Below are 7,981 nucleotides of genomic sequence, written 5' to 3'. Positions count from 1 at the left end.
CCGGGCAGGCCGAGCGACCCGGAGACTGGCTCCTGGGTGCGCGGGCCGGCTGACCGCAGGCGAGCCCCCAGCTCCGGCGCCCGCCGCGCCGGGCTCGCAGCCAGCCGCCGTGCGCACTCGGCTGGGGCTCCGGCGGCCGGGCGGGCACGCGGCGCTGTCCGTGGTGCTGCCGGCGCCGGGCGGGGCGGGGGCGGGGCGAGGGCGGCAGCCAATGGCGGGGGCGCTGCGCGGGGCGCGGGGGGCCGCGGGCTGGGCGCGGGGCGCACTCCGCTGCGCGCGGCACTCGGGGCGCACGGACGCTCCGGCAGCTGCACGGGCTCCAGCTCCGCTCCGGGTCCGCTCGGGCTGCAGCAGGCGTGCCACTGGCCTGATTCGGCTCAGATTCCGGGCCGGGCCCCCTCAGCGCCGCCCCGGCCTCGGCTCCCGCGGACCATGCGCCGGGCACCCCCCGGGGAACCCGGCCGGGCCGAGAGCCCGCAAAAACCAGGCTCCCGGGCCGGAGCTCCTCCTGGCCGCCCGGTCGGCTGTCCGCGCCCTGCCCCGCGCCCCGGCGCCGCGTGAGCCTGCGGGGCCATGGAGCGCTCGCCGCCCGACGGGCCGCTGAACGCGTCGGGGGCGCTGGCGGGCGAGGCGGCGGCGGCGGCGGCGGCGGCGGCGGCGGGCGGGGCGCGCGGCTTCTCCGCCGCCTGGACCGCGGTGCTGGCGGCGCTCATGGCGCTGCTCATCGTGGCCACGGTGCTGGGCAACGCGCTGGTCATGCTCGCTTTCGTGGCCGACTCGAGCCTCCGCACGCAGAACAACTTCTTTCTGCTCAACCTCGCCATCTCTGACTTCCTCGTGGGTAAAGCCCCCAGCCCCCGCCCGAGCCCAGGGGCGCCCAGTCGGGTCGGGCCAGCGGGGATTGGAGCGCGGACCTAGGGTGCCTTTTCCTCGGGGACATGCCTCGCTAGGGGGTCCGGCCTGCGGAGGGGGCGTCCGGCACTCGTGGGGAGGTGGGCGCGGGCGAAGTTCCTTGCTTCCCCGGCCACGGGACCCTGGCTGGGGAAAGATGTCCCCGGGGAAGGGCCCGAGCCGGCGGGCGCTCAGCGAGGCGCAAGGCGCTGCAGCGCTGGCTCCTGCGCCGGAGCCAAACAAAGGCTGCAGCGGACTCAGGACGTGGGGAGGGCGCTGGGGGGAGGTTTGGGGGAGGGGACGCGGAAGGGGGATTTTGAGAGCTGTGCTGGGGGAGGAGGCCGTGGGGAAGGCGGAGGGTGGGGGAGGTGCTCCGAGGAGCGCGCTCTCACGTGTCTGTGCGCTGCTGCCGGCGGGGGGGGCGGGGCGCAAGGAGGGGGCCGAGCGCCAGACACCTGTTGGGGCTGCGAGGTGCGTCGGCCAGACGCGCAGAGCCGGGCTTGGCTGTGGGAGCCGCCCACCCACGTGGCAGCGGCCAAGTGCCATTTGAGTCCAGAGAAAGGCTTTCTCGGTTTCTGGGCTGGTGCGGAGGAGCTGTCCGAAGGCCGGGATGGGAGCTGGGATCCGGCGGGGCCAGAGGAGAGGGAGGAAATCTTTGCTTTGGGCGCTGGGGGGCTGGGCAGAAGCCGGGGGAATGACCTAGCAGAGGCTGGGGGTGTTGTCGTGCCCAGTGGTCCCCACGCCTGGATCACCCTCTTGTCCCCAAGTCCAGGGGACACCCGCGGGTCTGGGGGCCAGGTGCAGAGCAGAGAGTGTGTCTGGGAAAGAGCTGGAGGGAGGGTTGCTGGCCCCAGAGAGGAGCCCCCCGAGTGGCCCCAGGTCCTGTCTGTCTCTGCTGTAATGGGTCTGTCCCACCGCACTGGCCAGCCTCGGCCCACCGTGGTCCTCCTCTCCCCCCAGGAGCGTTCTGCATCCCGCTGTACGTGCCCTATGTGCTGACTGGCCGCTGGCCCTTTGGGCGGGGCCTCTGCAAACTGTGGCTGGTGGTGGACTACCTTCTCTGCACCTCGTCTGTCTTCAACATTGTGCTCATCAGCTACGACCGCTTCCTGTCGGTCACCCGAGCCGTGAGTCTGGGCCGCTTTCACTCCCGGGGGGGTCGGGAGCATCTCCGGGAGCAGGAGGCACTTCTGAGGTGTGGGCGGTGCGGGGGTGGGCTCCGTCCCCACTAGCCTCCGACCGGACACACCGGGGACTCTGGCATGGCCCGCTGCCTACTCGGTAGCCCTTTGCTGCCGGTAGACCTGGTTCTGGTTCAGGCGGGAGGCAGAGTCTGGACCTGAAGGCAGGGGTCATTGCAGCCTCCACCTGGAGCAGGTCCCAAGTCCTCGGAAATGAGGGAGGATGTGGCTCAGGCCCGTGGCGATACCTCCCGGCAGGTGTGTGCTCCACAAGCTGCCCTGGGCGTGCGTGGCCACCAGGAGTTGGGGGCCGTAGACTGCCCGGCCTGCCCGTGGTGGTAGCCTGTGGGCACAGGGCCGCTCAGATGCCCACTCATCTTCTCCCTGACGGCATTATCAGGCACCCCTGGTCCTCTGCCAGGGGCCTGCCCTAGAGAGGCAGTGGGGCAGAGTGCGAGGAGTGTGGGTTTAGAGTCAGCTCCACCCCAGCTCTGCCCCCGAAGCGGGTCTGCCTGGGGTCTCTCCCTCCCCGCTGAGCCATCAGGAGAACGGGGAAAATGGGGGAGCGGCCGTGAGATTAAGTGAGATGGTGTCAGAAGGTGCCCAGCACAGAGCCTGGCTCAAGGCGGGTACTCAGTAGACAGGGACGATGATACTGCAGGAAGCACGCAGCTGGCGGGGAGACGGTAACAGCCAGCCAGGCACAAACTGCAGATTCCGATGCAGCACTGGGAGAGGCGGGGGGCAGGGGTGGACGGACCCCAGAGGGGCGGGAGGCGACGGGAGCCCGTGCACAGAGGGCTAGAGGCTGCCGGGGGCTCCTGGTCCAACATTCCTGCTGCGGGTGGCCGCAGCCGCTGCCCCGGGCTCAGTCCCCTCCCTCCTGACCCAGCGCGTCCCACCACAGGTCTCGTACCGGGCCCAGCAGGGTGACACGCGGCGGGCAGTGAGGAAGATGCTGCTGGTGTGGGTGCTGGCCTTCCTGCTGTACGGCCCGGCCATCCTCAGCTGGGAGTACCTGTCAGGCGGCAGCTCCATCCCCGAGGGCCACTGCTACGCCGAGTTCTTCTACAACTGGTACTTCCTCATCACGGCCTCCACCCTCGAGTTCTTCACGCCCTTTCTCAGCGTCACCTTCTTCAACCTCAGCATCTACCTGAACATCCAGAGGCGCACCCGCGTCCGGCTGGACGGGGCGCGCGAGGCGGCCGCCCCGGAGCTCCCGCCCGAGGCCCAGCCGTCCCCGCCCGCAGCCGTGCCCAGCTGCTGGGGCTGCTGGCAGAAGGGGTGCGGGGAGGCTGTGCCGCTGCACAGGTGTGGGGTCGGGGTCGGCGAGGGGGCCCCGGGCACCGAGGCCAGGGAGGCGGCCCTCGGCGGCGGCAGCGGAGGGGGCGCCGCGGCCTCGCCCACCTCCAGCTCCGGCAGCTCCTCGAGGGGCACGGAGCGGCCGCGCTCGCTGAAGAGGGGCTCCAAGCCGTCCGCGTCCTCGGCGTCCCTGGAGAAGCGCATGAAGATGGTGTCGCAGAGCGTCACCCAGCGCTTCCGGCTCTCGCGGGACAAGAAGGTGGCCAAGTCGCTGGCGGTCATCGTGAGCATCTTCGGGCTCTGCTGGGCCCCCTACACACTCCTGATGATCATCCGGGCGGCCTGCCACGGCCGCTGCGTCCCCGACTACTGGTACGAGACGTCCTTCTGGCTGCTGTGGGCCAACTCGGCCGTCAACCCCGTCCTCTACCCGCTGTGCCACTACAGCTTCCGCCGAGCCTTCGCCAAGCTGCTCTGCCCCCAGAAGCTCAAGCTCCAGCCCCACAGCTCCCTGGAGCACTGCTGGAAGTGAGCCGGCCTCCCTGGGCACCTGGGCTGTGGGGGGACAGGCCCTCCCTTGCCGCCCCCTCCAGGTCCTGGCTTCCCAAGCAGCCGGGCCTCGCCCCCCTCCCCCGGCCACCCCCAGGGCTGAGCCATGCCTTGTCTCCGGCCCACCCTCAAGGCCATGGCAGCCTCTCTCATCCCTTCCGCTGGCAGTTGAGGCAGCCCGGTGGGCCGTCTGGAAGGGCCCTCGCTGCCCGAACCAGGATGTGGCTGCCCCCGTCCTGCTCTGCCCCAGAGGGCCAACCCAGGGGTCCCAGGCACTCTGTCCACCCCCCACGGACAGTGCGATGGCCAGTGGTGTCCACCCTTCGCAGTTACTGCTTGGTGATCTTCCCAGAGCAAGCGTTTGGCGTGTGCTCCAAGCCTCCAGAGCTGGTGCCCTGGCCCCGCACGTGCACACCCCCGCACACCCGCCTCGTCCCAGACGAGCCCCGGACGCTAGCTTCGCTGCTGTCTCCTGCTTAAGTCCGGGGCCAGGCCCCTTCATCCCTCTTTCTGCCAACTTTCTGTGACCCAAAGTGCCAGATGCCCACCAAGGAGCCTCTGGCACGTCTCTGCTTCTCCATCCTGGGAGTTTCAGGGAAGACGGAGAAGAAGAAAACGCGTCCGTGAACTTGATGTTCCTTGGATGTTTAATCAAGAGAGAGAAAATTGCTGAGGAGCTCAGGGCTGGACTGGCAGGTGTGGGCTCCCACGCCCTCCTTCCTCGTGCTGCTGCTTCCGGCCGAGCAGTGCCAGCTGTCTCTGCCCACCCCGCCCCCAGCTCCGGGTGCGGGGCCGGACTGGAGGCTCTGAGAGCGGCTGGAGCCTGGCCGCCTGGTCGTCGGGAAGGCTGCCCCTCCTGCCCCATCTGCTGTCAGAGTCCCCTGGGGCTGTCAGGGGAGGGGACAGGGGCCGGGGTCCAGCAGAGGGGTTGCTTCACCATATCCCACACACCCAGTGGGCGCCCTGCATGCCCAGCTCCCATACCTGCTGTGCTGCCCTGCAGACCCCAGAGTCCACAGTAAAGTGTATTTTTTTATTGGTGCTGATTCCCGAGGACTTCGTGGGGGTGGCCAAGCCCCCGTACCTCAGTCAGGGACCTGGGGAGGGGAACCTGTGGTGGGGGGCAGAGGCGGGGGCAGTGGTTAACAGGTTTAGTCCTCACTAGAGATGCGTGCCTGGCAGTGCCCCCCCGGGGGGGAACCCCTTTGGTAGCGTGGCATGGCATTGTGCAGGACTCACTCTAGGCTTGAGAGTATCGGCCCCAGCCCCCACCCCCAGGACAGCTGTGATCCCCCCCCCTCCCCCCCGCCTCCAGGGGCGTGGGGCCTGAAGCTGAGCTGGGGGGATGGGCCAAGGAGCTTCCTGCACCGAGGCAGGGGCCAGGGGGCTGGGGCCCGGGAGGAGGACCTGATAAGGACAGTGCCGGTGGGCACGGAACCCTTGGGCTCCGCGGGGTGGGGGGCAGACACCGGCCCTCCCCCAGGTGCCCAGAGTCAACTCGGAAAGGGGGCAAGTCCAGCCCAACTTAGGGGGGTTACGAACTTGGGTGGATCAGATGCCACCTCCTCCCCCTTTCCAGCCTCCAGGGCCCTCCCTTCCCGACCTCACGGGCACAGCCTCTTGTTCTCCCCCCATGGCATCTGCCCAGTCCTGACCCCGGCAGAGAGCTCCCGCTGGCCGCACGCCGGGGGTCTCAGGTCCCCTGCTCTCGTTGGCTGTGACTGTCACACTGTGGCCAGGTGCCAGGAAGACTTCCTCCGGATTCCTGAGCTAGCACCCCTTCCACTCCACTGAAAGGAACGCCTCTGCTCAAGGCAGGACGTCCTCCTGGGCCCCCTCCTGGGTGGCTGGCGAGCCTGGTATCTCCTCCAGGGGCTGAGCGCTGCCATGAGCAGAGCTTGGGGCAGGAGCAGCCGGGGAAGGTGGTGGCAGGGACACCAGATGTCACCGTCTGTGGGCCCGGAGCTTGGGGAAGCCCTCACAGCCCCCGAGGCCACATGGGGAGGCTGATCAGCTGGCCAGTGGCCTCCGCTCTGGCCCCCAGGGCTGCCTTTCTCTGCAGCGAGGGGCCTCTGTGCCACCCACACAGCCAGAGCCCTGGCCGCCCCTCCGCCCAGCCCTGCTAAATGGCTACAAATTGGAGGATAAAAGTGCAGGCTTTCAAGCAATTTTGCCTTCAATCTCTGGAAACCGCCGCTCCCCAGGCTCGGGCACAGGGATGGAGGAGGAGAGAAGAAAGACGCTGCGTCCGAGGGGCCGCCTCCTGCAGCAAACAAACACGCACGGGGCCCTTCTGCTTGGATCTGGGAGGAGAGACAAAGCTGAGCCTGGGTGGGAGTGGCGCCCCTGCACGTGCCACCCACGCTGGCAGCTGCCATTCGTGGAGCACCTACTGTGTGCCAGGCACTGCGCCCGGGCAATGGGGTGCCAGGAGGCAGGTAAACAAGGGCACAGGGCCACTCCCATGGGGGCTGAGAACGTGGGGGGACCAGAGGAGGGGGTGGCTTGCAAGCCAGGTGGACGGGGGCCAGTCTGCGGAGGTGACATTTCACTCATTCACTCCACAAACATCCATTGTGCCCAGGGGTGGGCGCCTGGAGAGGCATTAGAGGCCAAGCTGATGGCCGCAGGAAGCCAACAGTGAAGGGGGAAGAGGGGCCGGGGGGGCAGCAGTGGCCCTTGGGGCTGGAGGCCAGGGTGAGTACGGCTGTGCTGCTGAGGGCAGTGAGGAGTCCAGAGAGAGAGCCTGAGGCCTGGGAGGGTCTGGCCTGGGTGGCCTGCCCTGTAAGTGTCCTGAGAATAGGCACTGCGGGACTGTGCGAGGAACAGTGCAGGCCAGTGGGGGCAGGAGGCTGGCCAGGAGGCACCGAGGGGCTGGGCAATGGCCTGACACAGGCTTCTGGCCTGGGTGCGTGTGGCCTGGCTCCCATCCAGGCGGGTCCTCTTGACAGGGCCCCCAAGCTGGCACTGGCTCTGTACGTCCAGCACCTCTCCTGCCTGGTGCTGGCTCTGGGGGAGCCCCCTGGGAAGAGGCTCTGGGCACCTGCTGGGTGAGGGGCCTGCCAGCCTGGGGTGAGGACCCTATGCTCTCAGGCGCCGCCAGGCAATCCCTGTGCTTCTATAAAAGGCCAGGTTACCCAACACCACTTCTGGGGAGGCAGGGCTTCCGGAGGCCTGAGATGGGGGAGGCCACTTGCTGTCTGGCCACTGCCTCCCCCCACCCCGGCCCTGGTGCTGGGCTCAGGGCGCAAAGAACATTTCCGCTAACACTTCCTGGAGCCCTGTATCCCCGAGGCCACCCCGCAAGCAGCACTCAGCTCCCTGTTCTGTGGGGCCCTGAGAGCTGGTGACTCGCCCCACGGCCCACACGCGGCAGTTGGTGGGGGACAGACCATGGCCGGAGCTGGGGAGAACAAAGGGGCATCTTCCTCCTGGTGCCTCGGGCCTGACCTTTCCTGGCCCTCGTGGTCCCCTGGTGACCAGCACTGGGTGGGGCCGTCCGGGGTCTGGGAGCCTAGAGGGTCAGTGTCAAGCCCCAGAAGGCCTGAGTTTCCTCTTGAGGACACACAGGGGCAGGCCACCCAGGAGGTGGGTGGGAGAGTGGGGGAGCCTGAGGCTGGGGGCCCTTGGTGCCCACCCAGGAAGGACAGCCGTGGCGCCTGGCGCAGGAAACGTGCTTAGACTGTTATGCTGGACAGCACTTACTGTGGTCCAGCACGGTTCTGAGCCAGAGTGGATGCTAAAATGTAAAATCACTCCCATTTTACAGATGAGGAAACAGAGGCACCTGCTCAAGGTCACAGTCAATGACTTTTCTTTAGGACTGTTTTCCCAATGCCCTTGGCTCTCAGCACCACCTTCTCTTTGCAGAGTGGCACCCCCAGGGCATCTGATGGGTGGGGTCCCAGGCTCTGAGGACGCACCCACACTCCTGAGTATGCCTGAGGCCTCTCGCTGAACCCCTTCTTCTGGTGACAGTAGCCCCTGTTTTCCCTTGGGACCATCCCCCTGTACTCCAGTGGGTCTGGGGGGCCAATCCCACCTGGGCTCCAGGA

The 7,981-nt window shown here is 68.1% G+C and overlaps 1 protein-coding gene across 2 annotated transcripts; it reads left to right on the top strand.

Moving 5' to 3' along the window:
* The first annotated feature begins 281 nt into the window (after nt 1-281).
* HRH3 (histamine receptor H3) lies at nt 282-4,972 on the top strand. Of its 2 annotated transcripts, none has more exons than XM_021078213.2 (3): nt 282-841; nt 1,852-2,018; nt 2,980-4,972. In XM_021078213.2, the coding sequence occupies exons 1-3, from the start codon at nt 574-576 to the stop codon at nt 3,907-3,909; spliced, it is 1,365 nt and encodes a 454-aa protein (XP_020933872.2). In that variant the 5' UTR covers nt 282-573; the 3' UTR covers nt 3,910-4,972. The 2 variants fall into 2 exon arrangements, with proteins under 2 accessions (XP_020933872.2, XP_084859451.1); XM_085003325.1 differs by having other exon boundaries at nt 702-837.
* The last annotated feature ends 3,009 nt before the right edge of the window (nt 4,973-7,981 follow it).

The sequence above is a fragment of the Sus scrofa genome, chromosome 17 (genome assembly GCF_054392235.1).
Source record: "Sus scrofa isolate SSC_HxYL_T2T_F1_AM1 chromosome 17, Sscrofa_HxYL_maternal_Yorkshire_Landrace_v2.0, whole genome shotgun sequence".
Lineage (NCBI taxonomy): Eukaryota > Metazoa > Chordata > Mammalia > Artiodactyla > Suidae > Sus > Sus scrofa.
Note: the sequence above shows the minus strand (reverse complement) of the source record. Positions and strands in the feature narration are given on the sequence as shown.